Consider the following 19,445-nt stretch of genomic DNA (forward strand, 5'->3'; position numbering starts at 1 on the left):
AGGTGGGCGGTTTATAAGGTCAGGAGTTAGAGAGTAGCCTGGCCAACATGGTGAAACCCTGTCTTTATTGAAAATACAAAAATTAGCTGGGCGTGGTGGCGTGTGCCTGTAATCTCAGCTACTTGGGAGCCTTAGGCAGGAGAATTGTTTGAACCCGCTGGTGGAGGGTACAGTGAGCTGAGATGGCCCCACTGCGCTCCAGCCTGGGGGATAGAGCAAGACTTCCTCTGTTGGCGAGGAGGGAATCTGTATTTTAATTTTCTTTCAACGCTTGTGAATGCAAAGTGCAATATTCTAGTATATTACAGATAAAATTATGTAGTAGCAGACATTTATTTTGGAATATTTTTGCATTTGGTAAAGTATGTAATAAAAATTATTTTTGAAGTAATAGGCAAAATTCTAGGTATTTTGCAGTCTTTAATCCCACAGTATCTTCAAAAGAAGTAACCACCATGACTTTTAACTAAAATAGACTGCCAGTTTAAAGCATTTGTTCTATTACTTGTAATGTTTCTCTTTATGTTGTGGAAGTCCTTTTTTTGGGAGGATATTTTTTAAAAAAGAATATGTACATTGTTTCAGAGTATTGATTTATGTAAGTGATCGGAATGTATATGAATTGTTCAGTGTGAGTTTGAGAAAGTTTGGCTAAAGATAAGGATAGAGACTATATATGATAAAATTGTGTATACTACAAAATACTCGAATTAGTTACTGAAGGAAATATCATTGAGTTTATTTTTAATATAGAGTTTGAATTTTGATAACTGCATTTAGGACAAAACATATTTGTAAGAATTGAACATTATGTAGGTTAGTCTTCAATATTAATGGATGGATTATTATTATCTAATTCAAGTTATCGAATTGTTCTAGTTTTTCAGGAGTTGTCCAAATGGATGAAGATACACATTACGATAAAGGTACTGATACTAACAATTATTTTGGGGTGTAAGAGCTAGATGGTACTGATTAATTTCTAATTTCCTTTGTACTGTGATTTGGTTTTAGTGGAAGATGTGGTTGGAAGTCACATAGAAGATGCAGTAACATTTTGGGCCCAGGTAAATAGCAGACTGGTTGATATCATCACCCCTAACCCAATTCTTCCCCAACAAAAACAAAAATAAAACCCAGAAATAAATATATTTATCATTTTCAGCTGGGCATGGTGGCTTATGCCTGTAATTCCAGCACTTTGGGAGGCCGAGGCTGGCAGATCACAAAATCAGGAGTTTGAGACCAGCCTGGCCAATATAGCGAAACCTGGTCTCTACTAAAAACACAAAAATTAGCCCAGCATCGTGGTGGGATTACAGGTGTGATGGTGGCATGGCGAGCCTGTAGTCCCAGCTACTCCTTAGGCTGAGACAGAAGAATCACTTGAACCCAGGAGGTAGAGGTTGCAGTGAGCCAAGATTGTGCCGTTGCGCTCCAGCCTGGATGACAGAGCAAAACTCCACCTTAGAAAAAAAACAAAACCAAAAAGCCCAGGAATAAATACATTTATCTTTCTCAGTGCCTAATTTTTATGGAATTATTTATCACCAGGCATTATTAGAAGACAGAGGTTGATGGCTGTGACTTTATGTCACTAGTGAGTATTATGTGCATAATACACCAAGTTTAAAAAATGAAAATTGGCAAGATTGTGATTTCAGAATTCCACTCAATTCTAGGCTGCATAAATTGCTGGGATCTGGGAGCCTGTTCTATTTGTGAAGTTACAGCCCCATCTAGGGGTCTTTTATAAGATTGTTTCTTGAAGAAGGATAAGTTTTAAAAATCTGTTATTTTTTCTAATAGCTTAAATTTGAGATATGGTTTTTTTCTCATTATAAAATTGGAAGCATGACTGAAACATTTCTGATTTTCTATTGGGAGGCTGCCAGTCAAGTAAGGTTACTCAGTTTTAAATACAAAAGCAAGCACTAAAGGGCTGTGTTCCACCATTTAAGAAGGTAAATTTCTCTAATGCACACAATGACCTGCTAATTTTTGCTTTTGTAAACTATAAATGATGTGGAAGGGAAAGAAATTACATTTCTCTATACTCCCTACAGCATGGGAACTCCTTTTGATAGGGGATGAGGTGAACTCGTAATGTGGGAATTGGTGAACTGGTAATGTGGGAAATAGAATATATGAGAATAAAGTTCTAGAAGAATATGATTAACCCAGAGTTCTTAAATCATACATCACTTAGTGACTGGGAGACATACTGAGAAAGGCATCATTAGGCAACTTTGTCGTTGTATGAACATCATGGAATGTCCTTAGAGAAACCTAGATGATACAGCCTACTGCATACTTAGGCCATGTGCTGTACTTGTACCCCATGTTACTGTACTGAATGCTGCTGACAGTTGTAACACAATGGCAAATCTTTGTATATCTAAACATAAAAAAGATACATTAAAGTATTATAAAAGATTAAAAAATGGTATGCCTGTGTAGAGCACTTATGGTGAATGGAGCTTGCAGAATTGGAAATTGCTTAGGGTGAGTCATTGAGCAGTGAGGAGTGTGAAGGCCTGGGACATTACTGTACAATACCATATACTTCATAAATACTGTACACTTAGGCTACACTTTATTTAAAAATTTTTCTTCAATAAATTAACTTATTGTAACCTTTTATAAACTTGACTCATTTGTAATAACAGCTTAAAACACAAACATTGTACAGCTGTGCAAAAATGTTTTCTTTATATCCTTATTCTAAAGCTTTTTTCTCTTTTTAAAATTTTCTTAGTTTTTTTTTACTTTGAAAACTTTTTGGTTAGAAATGAGACAAAATCATCAATATCACTGTCTTCCACCTCCACATCTTGTCCCACTAGAAGGTCTTCAGGGTCAGTAACATGCATGGAGCTGTTATCTTCTGTAATAACAATGCCCTCTTGAAATACCTTTAGAAGGACCTGAGGCAACTTTTTAAAATGAGGAATACACTAAAAAAATATATACATGCACACACTAGTTGACATAGTTGTTTATGTTCATTACCAGGTATTATGTACTGTACATAATTGTATGTGCTCTGCTTTTTTAAGACTGGGGCACAGTAGGTTTACACCAACATCACCACAAACATGTGAGTAATGCATTGTTCTATAATGTTAACGATGGCTAGGACAAAACTAGGCAGTAGGAATTTTTCAGTTTCATTATAATTTTTTTTTTTTTTTTTTTTTGGAGATGGAGTCTCGCTCTGTCTCCTAGGCTGGAGTGTGATGGCGCAATCTCGGCTCACTGCACCATCTACCTCCTGGGTTCAAGTGATTCTCCTGCCCCAGCCTCCCAAGTAGCAGGGATTACAGGTGCAGACCACCACAACTGGCTAGTTTTTTGTATCTTTACTAGAGATGGGGGTTTCACCATGTTGCCCAGGCTGGTCTTGAACTCCTGACCTTGTGATCCGATCACCTTGGCCTCCTAAAGTGCTGGATTACAGGCGTGAGCCACCATGCCCGACCTTAGCTTTATTATAACCTTATGGGACACCTGTAGTATATGTGCTTTAATGTTGACCAGAATGTCACTACGTGGGTCATGACTAAATATAAAAAAACATTGTAGAAGGGTGATGTTATAGAAAACTTGGGGCATATTTGGCAAATTTGTTTCTGCTTATGCACATTTTCTTTTTTTTTGAGATGGAGTCTTGTCACCCATGCTGGAGTGCAATGGCATGATCTCGGCTCACTGCAACATCCGCCTCCAGGGTTCAAGCCATTTTCCTGCCTCAGCCTCTGGAGTAGCTGGGATTACAGGCGCATCCCACCGTGCCCAGCTGATATATTTATGTGTTTAAATCTTTAGTAGAGGCAGGGTTTCACCATGTTGGCCATGCTGTCTGGAACTCCTGACCTCATGATCTGCCCACCTTGGCCTCCCAAAGTGCTGGGACTACAGGCGTGAGCCACAATGCACGGCCACTTATGCACATTTTCTAAACGTTGGTCACACGTTCTGGTTCCATGCCCATTGTCTGTATTAATGACAGCTGCATCACTAAACAGTGTCCCCGGTTAGATGATAAATTATATTTAAGCTTATATAGAAACATCATTTATTAGTGTAAAAAGATTTTTTGTACCAGTGCCATCTAGTAGAAATATATGAGCCACATAAGTAATATTAAAACATTTTTGGCAGCCACATTGAAGAAACTAAAAACAGGTGATATTTTAATAAATAGATTTTATTTAACTCAGTATATCCTCCAAAATATTGTTTCAAAATATAATTAGCATAAAAGTGTCAACAGGGTAGTTTGTATTTCCTTTCTAATATTCTCTTTGAAACCTAGTGTGTGTCTTAACAGCGTATCTCCTCAGACTAGCCACATTTCAAGTGGGTATTGGCTGTTGTATTTAGCAGTGCAGCTCTAGACTTTGATTTCAGTTCAATATAGTTATGAAAATGTTTGAATTTGGAGCAAATTCAAGATTCAGAAGTTTTTTTTCTGTAAAGGATCTGATGATGAGTATTTTACCATTTTTAGGCCATACAGTTTCTTTTGTAGCTATTCAACTCTGCCAACATAGTGCAAAGCAGCCATAGAGAAAATGTGAATGAATGTAGCTGTGATGCAGTAAACTTTATTTACTAAAACAGGTGGCTGTAATTTGCCAACCTCTGAGTTAAACGATGAGGTTGAGACTCTTGTAGAAAAACATTTAAAATAGGAAACATGCACATGAAAAGATTAAACATCACCAGTACAAATGGTATATAAGTAAATGTAGTGGTTATTTCAAGAAGCAAATTGGCAAATTTGGTTGGGGTGAAGATGGGATGTAGGCATAGAGAAGAGTAAGTAGAGATTTGGAAATATGTAAAGGCAGGTTAGGATGAAAATCTGCTCACGTGTATTCACCATTTTTCTGCCCTGTGGGTTTCTGCCTTAAAAACCATTTACAAGCAGACATTTCAGATTGGATGAGTGGCAGCTGAAGGAATCTTTCTTTGAAAGAACGAGCTTGTTGTGGTCAGCCATGGTGGCTGATGCCTGTAATCCTAATCCTAACACTTCGGGAGGTTGGTGTGAGAAGAGCGCCTGAGCCCAGGAGTTTGAGACCAGTCTTGGCAACATAGTGAGACCTTGTTGCCACACACACACACACGCACGCACGGACAGTATACACACACACTGGGTGTGGTGCTGCTTGCTTGTGGTCCCAGCTATATGGGAGGCTGAGGTGGGAGAATTATTTGGGCCCAGGAGATTGAGATTGCAGTGAGCTGAGATGGCACCAAACAAACAAAAGAGCTTCTATTTGTTTTAGTCTGTATAGTGAAAGAATGTAATTGTATGGAATATTTTGATTCCTGGGGTTTATTCACAGAGGCTGCTTCTAATGTTTCTCAGGGTCAGTTTAAATTCAGTTCCTGTTTTATGCAGAGACATTGATATTCATGATATTCTTTGAACTGCTCTTTCAGAGTTCTTTTCAGTCATCACAGATAATCATTTTCTTTCTAGCATCATTGAGTATTTTTTGGTGTATTTCTTTAGAATATATATATGTGTGTGTGTGTGTGTATATATATATATATATATTTGTATATATATATTTAACATTTATTTTGAAGAAACTTTGACTTCCAGGAAAGTTGCCAAATTAGTACAGAGGCTAGCATGTGGCTCTGTATACTCTTCACCCAGCTTCCCTTAATGCTTGTGTGTTATATAACCACAGTAGAATGATCAAAGGCAGGAAATCAACATTAGTACAATGCTATTAACTAAACTAATGCCCTTATTTAAATTTTAGCACTTTTTTTGGTCTTTTTTTATTCCAGGATCCAATACAGAATCCCTAATTGTATTTAGTTGTGATCCTTGGTTTTGTTTAACCTCTGTATGTTTCTGAATTTTTCCTTGTATTTCAAGACTTTGACATTTTGATGAATATTGGTTATTTTGTAGAGTATCCTTTACTTTGTTTGTTTGATTTCTTATAAATAGATTAGTAAGAGTTCCACAGAAGTGATATTGTAGTCCTCTCAGTACATCGTATTGGGGTTTCATGATGTGATATACCTTCTTATTGATGATGATAACCTTGACTCACTTGGGTAAGGTGGCATCTTCCAGGTTTTTTCACTGTAAGGTTACTGTTTTTTCCTTTGTAATTAATGAATGTTTTAGGAGACATGTTGAGGCTGTCTAATCCAGTTTCTCTTCAACTTCTCATCCATGAATTTTATTATTTCTCTAGCGCTTGCCTAATAATGGTTTTCTGTTCTCCTCATTCCTTCCGCATTTATTAATTGGAATTCTTCTATAGGCAAAAGATGTATCTTCTCTGCCATTTATTCAATTATTTATATTAATATAGACTCATGAATATTCTATGAGTTATAATCCTATGCTATCATCATTTATTTTGCTTTTTTTTTTTTTTTTTTGAGGCAGAGTTTCACTCTTGTTACCCAGGCTGGAATGCAATGGCGCGATCTCGGCTCACCGCAACCTCCGCCTCCTAGGTTCAGGCAATTCTCCTGCCTCAGCCTCCTGAGTAGCTGGGATTACAGGCACGCGCCACCATGCCCAGCTAATTTTTTGTAGTTTTAGTAGAGACGGGGTTTCACCATGTTGACCAGGATGGTCTCGATTTCTTGACCTCGTGCTCCACCCGCCTCGGCCTCCCAAAGTGCTGGGATTACAGGCATGAGCCACCGCGCCCGGCCTATTTTGTTGTTTAAATTATTCAGCCTTGACCAGTAGGACAAAGTTCACCAAAGAGCACAGATTAGTACTTGTCCTTAAAATGTCCTACTTTTTGAGTTCTTTTTTTTTTTCCTGAGATAGGGTCTCTGGCACCAAGGATGCAGTGCAGTGGCACGGTCATGGCTCACTGCGGCCTCAAACTTCTGGGCTCAAGTGATCCTCCCACTTCAGCTTCCTAAGTAGTTGGGACTGTAGGCGCACACCACCATGCCTGGCTAATTTTTTGTATTTTTTGTAAAGTCAGGGTTTCACCATGTTGCCAAGCTGGTCTCAAACTCCTAGGCTCAAAAGTGAACTTCCTACCACAGTGCACCCGAAGTGCTGTGATTACAGGTGTGAGCCACTGCACTTAGCTTTTTTTTTTTTTTTTAATGTTTTTTTGGGAATTTCTTTACTTTCTGGTACGATCAAATGTTCCAGGATCATCTTTTATTTCCCAGTTTGATCTCTGCAATTAAATCAATCTTTAAGGAATCCTTTCCTTATGATTTAATTATATTTGGTATCTTGTTTGAATTCCACCTAATTTGAACTCATTGGGAAGTAAACTTTTTCTATGACCTAGCCTCGTTTCTTATTTATAGATAACTCATTTAAATTATGGAAAAATACATAAGAAGTTGATTTGATTTCTAATGGCCTAAGATCTTTTAAGTTTATCATGCTTAGTAGAACCTTAAAGTGTATAATACTATAAAATAATATTTTCCTGAGTCTTATATCTGATCTTTCTAGAGTATCAGCAGAAATAAGGATATCATGAAGATTGGTTGCTCACTGTCTGAAGTTTGTCCTCAGGCCAGTTCAGTTTTGGGGAATCTTGACCCAAAGAAGGTAAGCCATATTCTTGAGTATAATTATTTCATTCCTCCTGTCGGTTTTCCTTTGTCTTAGATATTTACTTTTTGGAATCTTTGGTATATTTGAAAGGAAGAGGCTGACTTCTGAAATTTGGATAAACTATTGTTATAGTAAATTTATTCAGTAAAAAATACTTAAGGACTGAATATTACTCAGTCTTGAAAGGAAATTTGACATAAGCTACAACATGAATGAATCTTCAGGACATTAGCTAAATAAAATAAGCCAGTCAGGACAAATGCTTCTACTTATGTGAAATACTTAGAATAGTCAAAATCATAAAGACAGAAAAAGTGAATGATGGTTACAGGGACCGGGGGAAGATTGGGGATGGGTAGTTGTTGATTAATGGGTGTAGAGTTTCAGTTTTACAAGATGAAAAGAGTTTATGGAGTTGGATGGTGGCCCAGGTTGCAAAACAATATGAATGTAGTTAATGCTACTGAACTGTGCACTTAACAGTGGTCAAGATAGTAAATTTTATGTTACGTATAGTTTAGTACAGTTTAAAATAGGAAAAAGTAGAATTAAAAGCTACACACTATTCTAGCCAAAAAAACACAAGTGAAGAAAACGTATGTACTGTCTGCCATGTACCTGGCACTCTATTAAGTGTTAAGTGTGCAGTGGTGAACAAAATAGATTCCTTGCCTTTGACTTTGATTCACAAAAAAATCTGTAAGATGCATCTTTATGTAGAACAATTTGGCTATCTTTTTTGTTTTTTTACTGAGGTATAACTTTTATACAGTAAGGTATGTACCTCTTAAGATCCTAAGTATATAGCTTGGTAAAGTTTTACATATGTACGTATCCATGTCACTACCACCCAGATCAACATATGGTTCCATAATTTCAGAAAATTACCTTGGGCCCCTTCTCAGTCAGTTGTTAATAGTTTCTCTAGCAGAGGTATAACCATTGTTCTGATTCTGTCACTATAGATTGATTTGTCTGTTCTTAAATCATGCATTATGTACTTCATTGTATGTATCTGGCTTATTTTGTTCAACATAGTTTCTGAGATTCATTATAGTGTGTGTATTGGTTGTCTGTTCTTTTTTAAGCTATGTAGCATTCATTGTATAAATATAACACAATTTGTTGATCTGTTTTCCTCTGATGGGCATTTGGAATTTTTGCAGTTTTTGACTTTTCTTAATGAAACTGCTATGAAATTTAAACAGGTTTGCATAAGTGTTGAACCAGTTTACATCCTTAACAGCAATTTATGAGAGTTGTAGTTCCTCCATGTCCTCTCAAGCCCCTGCATTGTTAGTATGCTGAGGTTAAGAGTGTTTCAATATTTTTATTAGCTCTTTTCAAGGTCTTTTGTGAAGTACCTATTCACATCTTTTCCCCATTTTTAAATTAGGTTATTTGTCTTGATTGATTTGTAGGCATTAGGCATTTTGCATGTGTTTTTAACTTTATTTTTCATTTTTTAATTCTACCTGTTGAAGTCAGTGATAAAATCACAACTGTAAAATTGAATGCATTTAAAAACATAAAAAATAGATTTTAGTAACAATATTCAATAATCATGAAAATCTATTGTACACTTTGCCAAGGCCAAAGAATGAAAGACAATATGAAAAGCCAATCTTCAAATATATGCTTAACAAAAACTCTCTCCTAAATGGTAAAATCATTATTCAAGAATATGTGTCTTTGCGTATCTAAACAGTAACTCCAACCAAATAAAGCAGGGGGAATGGGACAGTTGATAACTCTACCCAGGTTTTCCAGATACACACATGTGGTCACCACGAACTCAAGATTAAACTTCTAAAGCAACATCTAAAATAAAATGAACATTTCTGATAGATGACAACAGTGTGAAACTGATTTTTTTCTTTCCTAGGTAGAAATGAGATGGGGCATTTCAGTAATCATCTGAGAATAACTGTAGAAATACCCCCAATTCCACCACCCCACCCACTTTCATAAAACAAACACCTTCCATGAAAGTGTCTTTCACATTACTGAAATATCCTCACTTACTTGGGATAATTTCATGCTTTGATGAGTACAGACATTTGTTTTTAGATGTGTGGAATTACTGGAGCTGAGATTTTTGAGGCAATATCTGAATCTTAGCAGAGATATAATAATCCTTTCACTATAAATTGATTGGGCTTCCTGAACAAAATCTGAGCAACTACTGTAATAACTGCTGGTGCTAGTTTGTGATACTCTCAAATTTTTCTCTTTAAGAAAATCCATGTAATAATCCATGTAACACTAGTAAATATGTTACTTTGTACACTTTCTTAACAAGGAATGCCTGTTTTCAGGCCTTATTAGGAAAAACAATGGCAGTTACTGTTTTTATCACTGATAAGCTACAATAAAGCTCAAATGATGGATAGTTTTAAGTGTGATATTAAGTAAAAAAAGAATACCATTATAATTTTACCAAAAGAAACATGAAAATATGGGAAGAAGGGAAATGAGCATGGCATGGGTCCCAAAGATTACTATATGATTCTGAACAGGATTTTCAAAACAAAGGGTATCTACATACAATTTCTGTGAATATTTCTTATACTAGAAAGATCCAAAGCAAATGTAGGCAAGCTCAGCCCTACCTTGTCAAAGATAAATACTCAGATAAATTAGAAGCTCCATTTGCTAAAGTGCATCTGCTGATCAGATCTTCCCCGTTACTTAGAACCAGCCAGGAAAGTGGCCATCACTCATGCTCATTCACTCATTGTGTCCTATCGAGTCACACATAACAATGTTTTTTTTTTAACCAAACTTTATACAGTGAACTATAGAAAAAACAATTCTAAATATGCTTTTAAAATGCTAGAGAGTTAAGATAACCTCATTTAAAAAAATACTGAAAATGTAAAAGGTCCATATAAAGGAAGAGTTGTATTAAGTATATACTTTCTATTTTAATAGTTTACTTGCTGTGCTCTTAAACTCTCTATGAGAAAAGCAGATACTTAACCTGTGTCTTCAGGCAAGAGATACAAAAGCAGAAGTAGCTGGGCTGTAAAATTATATAAAATTTGTGGGATTTTAAAAGCTAAATTATTCAATATTATGTATTGCTATTGCACACATGCAATTGCCTAGAATATATGTACAGCAACCCAGCAACAGTGACTGTAACAAAAACATGGTAAATAGGGTTATAAAGCATTTGATTTTCTTATTAAAGGTTTCATAGAGGAAATGCAAACAACTGCAGTTCAGATCACGTAAGCTTGACAATTATTTAAACTTTACATAAAATTAAATCTAACCCTTACCACTACAAATCTGAAAGGAATCAGAAAAGGATTTATAGTACACAAGTCCTGACAACTGTTGCATTCCACTTTGAATCAATCTGAGCTAAAAATAGCATTTTTTTCCAAGATTTAAAGAAAAGTAGATTTTATAAAAGGGATTCTTTTACATTATTTTTGTTACTGACAGAAACAGGTTATACTTTTTTCTACTATAATTTGCTCTGATGAAAGAAGTAATTCTCTTTTTTAACTCCTAAAAAACACTGCATTTTTTAGACTAAAGGAGTTATCAGGAATTCTTTCTTCTTTATCTAAATTGTTTGTCTCTAAAATATGTCAAGTAAGCTTTTAAAGATTCAGGGAGAGGCAGCTTCATGATTTTTTCTCTCAGTAAATTTTGAGGTGGCTCCTCTGGCTTCATTGCTTCACTGTGATCTTTTTCCTCTTCTTTGTTACCTTCCTCCATTTTTTCATCCTCCCTGCTGTCTAGAGGCTGAGGAATAATCTGATTACCCACAAATACATAAGTGTTAATTCTCTGTTTAACTCTTCTTTCTTTTCCTTTTGGGTGGAGCCCTTTGAGGAATCCCCTTGGCTTGTATCTCATCATTTATGAAATTTCTAAGTGTGGATCGAATGTAAATATGAGCCAAGTCCTATAGATTCCTGATAGCACAGAGTGGGAGTCACACAGAATCTGATTTGCCATTATCATTCTTACTTGGTTGCACAAGTGGAGCAAATGACATAACCAGGGTATTTTTTTATTTCCCAAATGTTTTGTCTAGTTCTGTGTTAACTGATCCTCTACAGGCATGACTAATGTGCCTCCAACTTTTAGTAATATCTTCATGGCCTTTCTGGACTCCAGCTCCACAGTAAGTTCGATGATACTGATGACTGTCAGATGCTATCTGGAAGCAACTACTGACGACAAATGCAGGTTCACAGAACTCAAATCTTAGTGGTTTTCTTTATAGATGCATGTTGGAATATCTTCATCTTCAGATGGACAGATGATTTTATTGACGGCAGAGCCTTGCCAACTGACGCATACAATTCCTTAGATAAGCTGCCAAGAGATCAGGATGACCTAGTATTGCCCTGTAGCTTCCCTCTTAGATGGATAGTCTAGGTCTAGGAGCTGATTATCAAAGCTGTCATGATTTTTGATGACGCTCTCCAGTTTTTCCTTGGCTTATTCTACCACATCTGAATAAGGCTCAATCCCATGATTTATTCCGAAAGGATTTGTGGTGCAGCAGTTGGTCCAGTCCTCTGCAGCAGCGAGCTGGCCAGGTGCTAGGACTTGGAGGGGTCTGCGGCAGCTGGACGCTGCCTCTACCACAACAACAGCACCGCTGCTGCTGCTGTCAAGTGGAGTGGAGTGGTGGGACCTGACCTCTCTGTATACTTTTTATCTATGTTTTTTTGAGATGGGGTCTCTTGTCGCCCAGGCTAGAGTGCAGTGGTGTGATCACGGTTCACTGCAGCCACAATCTCTTGGGCTCAAGTGATCCTCCCACCTCAGCCTTCCAAGTGTGCTACCATGTGTGCAAATTGTGCTACCTTGTGTGCTGCCATGCCTAGCTAATTTCTAAATTTTCTGTAGAGATGAGCCCTCACTATGTTGACCTGGCTGGTCTCCATCTCCTGGGCTCAAGCAGTCCTCCTTCCTCAACCTCCCAAGTAGCTGGGACTACAGGCCTGTGCCACTGGTGCCTGGCTAATGTTTTTATTTTTATTTTTTTATAGAGACAAGGGCCCCATTATGTTGCCCAGGCTGGTTTCAAACTCCTGGGCTCAATAAGTTCTCCCATCTTAGCCTCTGAAAGTGCTGAGATTCATGGAATCACTGTGCCCAGCCTGTACATATTCTTGATATATCCTTTGTCTTTTATATGTGTTACTGTACATATCCTTTGTGTTTTATATGTATTGCTAATATCTTTTAGTCTGTGGCCTACCAACTCATTTTCTTGATGTTATTTGAAGTTTATTAATTTTTCTATTTTTGGTATGTGCTTTTTGTTTCCCATTTAAGACCACTATACTTACCCCAAGATCATAGATACATTTTGTGTGTGTGTGTGTGTGTGTGTGTGTTTCTCTAGAAGTTTTTACCTTTTGCATTTAGGGCTGGGGTGACCTCCAGTAAATTTTTTGATTATGATAAGAGGTAGAGATAAACTTCAGTATTTTTCCATGTGGATATCCAGTTATACCAGCACCATTTATTGAAAAGAGCATCTTCTCTTTGCTAAATTGTATTGGCATGTTTGTTTTAAATCAAGTGACTGTATATGGGTATTAACCGTCCTTTTCGATGTAATAGGTACCTATAATCTTGAGTGCATCAGATTCTCTGCCAATAATTTACCCTGGGGCATTTCTATAAGTAGACAAAGATGTCTGTACAGAGATACTCATTGCAGCTAGTAGGCAAAACTGAAGATTAACTAAATGTCCTTTATATAATACAATAGTAGTAGTAATTATAATAGTATTTATATCCTTTGTGAAGTAGTGCTTAGTATTCTAAGTATTTTGCATGCACTCATTCATTTAATGCTCACAGCATCCTTCTGAGGCAGGTGTTGCTATTTTTTACCCCTTTTTTTTTTGAAATTGAGGCATAGCCAGGGTAACTTTATAAAAGTCACTAGCTAATTAATGGTAGATCAAATATAGAAACCCACAGAACCTATCTCCTTAACTGTTACCCTGTTTAGAAAAATGAACAAATTGTGGTAGACCCTTATTTCTTTTCTTTTTCTTTTTTTTAAATTGACAAGCATTCCTAAATTAAAAGAAAAAAATTTTAAGGGAGGGATTACAGGTGTGAGCCACTGCGCTTGATCTGTGACTATGTTTAATATTGTAATAAATTAAGACATACACCTATTAAATATAAAATTAATTATATTATCAAAAATTTTAAACTAGCATCAGTAGTAGGCATCTGATTATAAGTGATTAATCAGCCACTTGTGATTATTCATAAATGGATTATACTTTGTCAGTTTTCCTTAGTGATCTAACTGGTTCTCTCCTTGCCACCATGTAGGAGGGTCATAGGCTATGAAGAATGGAGCTGTGGGAGGAGAAGATTGGGCCCAGGCAAAATGAGAGTGAATATATAGTTCTCATTATGTCCTGAGGACAGATAAGTCTATCTGGGATAGATTTGCATGTTTTGGTGGTTGTATTACACTAACAGAGCCAAGAACTTCAGATTCTTCACTTCGTTGAGTACCAGCTCTATTCCTGGACACAAGTGTCCCCAGCCCTGCCTCACCTGGTTTGTAATAAACCATTGCATTTCTGTCGCTTACCTCATTCCAAATTGTTAACCATATTGTGATGTTATTACAAAGCCTTAATTAAAGATGATGCGATCTTTTGCAGGGATTGAAATTGATATAGGACTGTTGATTGTCAGTTATTTTTGCTACTACCCATTTGCTTGCCAGAAAATCAACTAAGAGGGTTGGGAGACATACCATACCATTACGGCTCTCTTTTGCCCTTTAGTTGTTGAATGTTAGCTGAGGAAACCAAAGTTAAGTATGAATTGAATACACTTGTTCTTTGTAGCGTTTGAATTGTTATTTATTTGTCAGAATTTATGTGTACTTTATTGTTTTGGTGAATAGGTTTGATGTTTAGATTTTATAAAATAAATCTGTGAATTTGTCCTAGTTCAGAATGATACATTGAAATTAATTTTATACTCTATAACTTAAAGCAGTGTTCTTCAGTTGTTTTTCCCATTGTTCCCTCCTAAGGAGCATTTTTGGACTTGTTTTCTCCCTAATGGCCTAATGGGCCTTCTCCCTTTAAGATATTTTAATACTACAGATGTGCAGTCTGTAATAACTATGTTATCAATAGGGTTGAACTTTGGAGGCCTACAGTCCATTGTAATATTTAAGATTTCTACCTCCCCACGAGAACCACTTTTCATCCCCTTAGGGATACTGCCCCAGTTGAGAATGTATGACTTAAAGTGGTTAAGGCCAGGCATAGTGTCTCATGCCTGTAATTCCAGTACTTTGGGAGGCCAAGGCAGGAGGATCACTTGAGGCCAGGAGTTAGAATCAGTCTGGGCAACATAGTGAGACCCTGTTTTTACAAAAAAAAAAAAAAAAAAAAAAAAAAAATGCTAGGTAGGTATGGTGTGTGTGTGTGCCTGTAGTCCCAGATATTTGGGAGGCTGAGGTAGGAGGATCATGTGAGCACAAAAGTTTGAGGCTGCAGTGAGCTGTGATCATGCTACTGTACTCCAGCCTCACAACAGAGTAAAACCTTATCTCAAAAAAAGTAGTTACCAACCTTCAGTGATTTTTGTATCCTCCCCAATCCAATCATGTCTTACTCCATTTTTGTTACTGAAAAGGAATACCTGAGACTGGGTAATTTATAAAGAAAAGAGGTTTTTTTTGGCTTATGCTTCTGTAGGCTGTACAAAAAGCATAGCTCCAACATAGTATAGTTGAGAGTTAGACTTAAGTGGCATGTACTTGGCATGTTTATGTTATTAAATATTGTATCAATTATGTCTTCAGACATTATAATATGATTTTAAGTGTTTGATGCTTGTGTCTTTTAAATAAAGTTTTTTGCTTTTTAATTTATTTTTGTTGAGACGGAGTCTCATTCTGTTGCCAGACTGGACAGAGCAGTGGCGGGACCTTGGCTCACTACAACCTAAACCTCCCCGGTTCAAGTGATTTTCCTGCCACAGCCTCCTGGGTAGCTGGGACTACAGGTGTGCATCATCACGCCCAGCTAATGTTTATATTTTTAGTAGCAATGAGGTTTCACTATGTTGGCCAGGATGGTCTCGATCTCTTGACCTTGTGATCCACCTGCCTCGGCCTCCCAAAGTGCTGGGATTACAAGTGTGAGCCACTCTGCCAGGCCAGTTTTTTGCTTTTTATACAACTCTAACAAGGGATTCAGGGTGCTTCCACAAATGGTGGAAGGTGAAGAGGAGCCAGTGTCTGTAGATTACATGGTGAGAGAGGAAGCAGAGGAGGAGGTACCAGGCTCTTTTCAATAACCAATTTTCTTAGGAACTATGAGTGAGAACTCACTCACTTCCACGAGAGTGGCACCAAGCCATTTTTAGTGATCTGCCCCCACTGTCTAAACACCTCCTCCCAAGCCCCACCTCCAACATTGGGAATCAGATTTTAACATGAAATTTGATGGGTGAGATCCAAATGCTATCCATCCAAATCATAGCACACCTTTAGGAGACATTTGACAGTGTTTGGACACATTTTTGCTTGTCACAACTGGAAGTGGTACTACTGACATCTAGTGTGTACAGGCCAGAAGGGATGTTGGTAAACATCTCACAAGGCACAGGACAGAGGACAGTCCCACTCTGGCACTAAATACAGACCCATCTAGTCCTAAATGGTGGTAGTGCTAAGGCTGAGAAAATGAAAGCCAAGTCTGGGCAACACGGTGAGACATTGCCTCTGCAAAAAAAAAAAAAATACAAAAATTAACCCAGGCATTGTGGTTCGTGCCTGTGGTCCAAGCTACCCTAGGGACTGAGGTGGGAGGATCACCAGAGCTTCGGGAGGTTGAGTCTGCAGAGACCCGTGATTGCTCCAGTGCACTCCAGCCCTGGTAACAGAGTCAGATCCTGTCTCAAAAAAAATGATCAAAATTACATAAATTTTTCTCTTTTTTATTAAACATCATTCAACTGAAATATAAATATAAAATAAAGTTCATTATTAAAGATATTATCTAATTTTGTTTTATCTACTTAATAGCACTAATGTCCTTATACATAAAGTAAAAAGTGTGAAATCTTTCTTGGTTGGTAGGAAATACAGATTCCACTATAGTTGACAGTTAAACTTACATGGCATGCCATTGGCATGCTTATGTTAAAAAATTGTACCAATTATGTCTTCAGACATTATAATAGTATGATTTTAAGTATTTGATATTTGTGCCTTAAAAGGTTTTTTTTTTTTTTTTTTTTTGATTTTATACCCCTCACCCTCCTTTTTTTGGAGATGCAGATAGCATAATGAACTCCGAATTCAGAAGTTTGAATCTTGGTTCTGCAGTTTATTAGTTTATGTCTTTGGGTACCTAGTGGCATAAACAGAGCACCTGCCTCATAGGATTGTGAGAATTAAATAAGTTATATATAAAGTACTTATTGACATATAGTAAGAGCTTACGTGCTAACTTGTATTCTGATCTGTTTGTCTGCTTTATACTTCATTAAAATGTTAAGTAATTTTGCTTTCTTTTTTCTTTGTAGATTTATGGTGGATTATTTTCTGAAGATAAGTGTTGGTACAGATGCAAAGTACTGAAAATCATCAGTGATGAAAAGGCAGGAAATTAAGTGTTGAGTTTTTTTTCACTTTAAGAAATATTGTGGTTCCAAAATTTGTTGCTTATTTAGCCCTTCATTGCTTATTCATAGTAGTGATGCCTGGGTTAGTGGTACCTGGGTTAAAACACAAAAGATATTAACTGCTAAAAAACAAGTCTTTTTATAATCACCTCAGGTTATTCAAGAATAGATTACATAATGCATAGGTTATTTTTGGTGACTAGTTCTTATTAACTTAGGTTTATTATTATTGTTATTATTATTATTATTATTTTTTTGAGACAGAGTCTTTCTTTGTTGCCCAGGATGGAGTGCAGTGGTATGGCCTTGGCTCACTGCAACCTCCCCCTCTCAGGTTCAAGCTGTTCTCTTGCCTCAGCCTCCTGTGTAGCTGGGATTACAGATGCCCACCACCACACTGGTTAATTTTTGTATTTTTAGTAGGGACGGCGTTTCACTGTGTTGGCCGGGCTGGTCTTGAACTCCTGATCTTAGGTGATCCACCTGCCTCAGACTCCAAAAGTGCTGGGATTACAGGAATAAGCCACTGTGCCCTGCCTACGATAGTTCTTAATAATTATATTTGTTTCTTGCTAATGAGTAACTTTTAGATGTTCATTCTATTAAGCTTTGTGAATAGAAGAACATTTTGATTGATCCTTCTGAAGTTAGGTATATCTTTTACTTATTGATGTGAATATTGTTAATAATAATGATTAGCTTGCCACTTTCTTATGCCTGGGTTAAATGTGGTATGTATTCTTTGTGTTAAGCTATTTTTTTCTTTTACATTGTGAATTCATAGAAGACTTTTAAGGGGATTTTAGAGAGAGAGAATTCTGAATAGCTATTTGATGACAGTTGTATATTTCAGGCTGTGCGAAAGCTTCTCTGTAGGATTTCCTTTAGTATTTTTTATATACCTGCTTTCCATACTTATAATATGTATGTTTTCACTGAACCTGGGAAAGTGGTTAAGGATAAAAGAAAAAATTAAAAATATATGTGTTTTATAATTTTTTTCCTTGGTGTAATAAGATGGTGAGATACAATAATTTGATTAATACTTTGAATAGCTTGGTTTAAAAAAAAGTCTCATTTTTTGCTGTCATAGATAATGGTTTATTTTAGTGGAATGGAACTTTCTAATTGACCTTTCTCCCATAATTTGACAACCGGAGATGATACTTTGCATTTGCTTTTCAGTTGGCTTTAATTTTTTAAATTGAAGGGCAACATGATGTTTGATCTTGTAATAAGTATTTTTCTTTTTTACTTTTTAAATAGTTGTAGAGCTGGAGGTAAGGGTACTGAATTTGATTAGTTTGCATGGTCTACCTGGAGTGAGTTTAACTGTATCAAAGGAAGTTTGATAACTTTGCCTTTCTTTTCAGATTTTATTCTTTCCAACTTGAAATTGAATTGAATGTTGATTGATTTTAACATTAGAAGAGATAGGAGAGGGCCATAAGCTTAATAGGCTGATATTTATTTAAAATACCAATTGTCTAAAAAAAAAAAAAAGCACCCAAATAAGAAATGGTACTATTGGAATTTAACTAGGAGCAAGAAATCACTGTAATTCACAGACTATGGACTTTTTTTTTTTTTTAATTTTGAAGATACTAGAGATCTATTTCTGAATGCATTCTGTCATTTTGAGATAAAAATGCTATTTTGTTGTACAGGTAATTAACATAGCATTAACAGAGAAGAGCAAATTGGTGGTTTCTTTAGAAATATTTAAGCTAGGTTTAGTATTAGTATTTGTCTCTTATTTTTTCCAGTGTCTGGTGAGATACATTGACTATGGAAATACTGAAATTCTAAATCGATCTGATATAGTTGAAATTCCTTTGGAGCTGCAATTTTCTAGTGTTGCCAGAAAGTATAAACTTTGGGGACTACAAATTCCTTCTAATCAAGAAGTTACCCAGTTTGATCAGGCAAGTCACAGATTTTAAATATTTTTGCTAATGAAAGTAAAACTCTGTGCTTGGAACAAAATGTCAGTATAGTTAAACCTTACTTTAATATAAAAGTCTGTATGAATTAGTGAAAACTAGGAATTATAATTAGAAAGCAATTATATCTTTTTGCTCATCTTTGCTAGGTAAACATTGAACAGATAAGAATGACATACACATGTATGTAAGTAGTTTCTTCTGATGTATATGTTTAAAAGGATAGTTTTCTTTTCTTTTTTTTTTTTTTT

The 19,445-nt window shown here is 36.3% G+C and overlaps 1 protein-coding gene and 1 pseudogene across 1 annotated transcript in view; one reads left to right on the forward strand and one right to left on the reverse strand.

Annotated features, from left to right (window-relative positions):
- Positions 1-19,445, forward strand: part of STK31 (serine/threonine kinase 31) — a 137,182-nt gene that overhangs the window by 1,036 nt on the left and 116,701 nt on the right. The window contains exons 2-6 of the mRNA XM_037737969.1: positions 880-926; positions 1,015-1,067; positions 7,481-7,579; positions 17,153-17,227; positions 19,018-19,176. Coding sequence (XP_037593897.1) covers positions 880-926; positions 1,015-1,067; positions 7,481-7,579; positions 17,153-17,227; positions 19,018-19,176 — 433 coding nt within the window. The remainder of the gene's footprint in view (positions 1-879; positions 927-1,014; positions 1,068-7,480; positions 7,580-17,152; positions 17,228-19,017; positions 19,177-19,445) is intronic.
- On the reverse strand, positions 11,153-11,707 carry LOC108303228 (annotated as a pseudogene).

Source organism: Cebus imitator, unplaced genomic scaffold, assembly GCF_001604975.1.
Source record: "Cebus imitator isolate Cc_AM_T3 unplaced genomic scaffold, Cebus_imitator-1.0 Scaffold45, whole genome shotgun sequence".
Lineage (NCBI taxonomy): Eukaryota > Metazoa > Chordata > Mammalia > Primates > Cebidae > Cebus > Cebus imitator.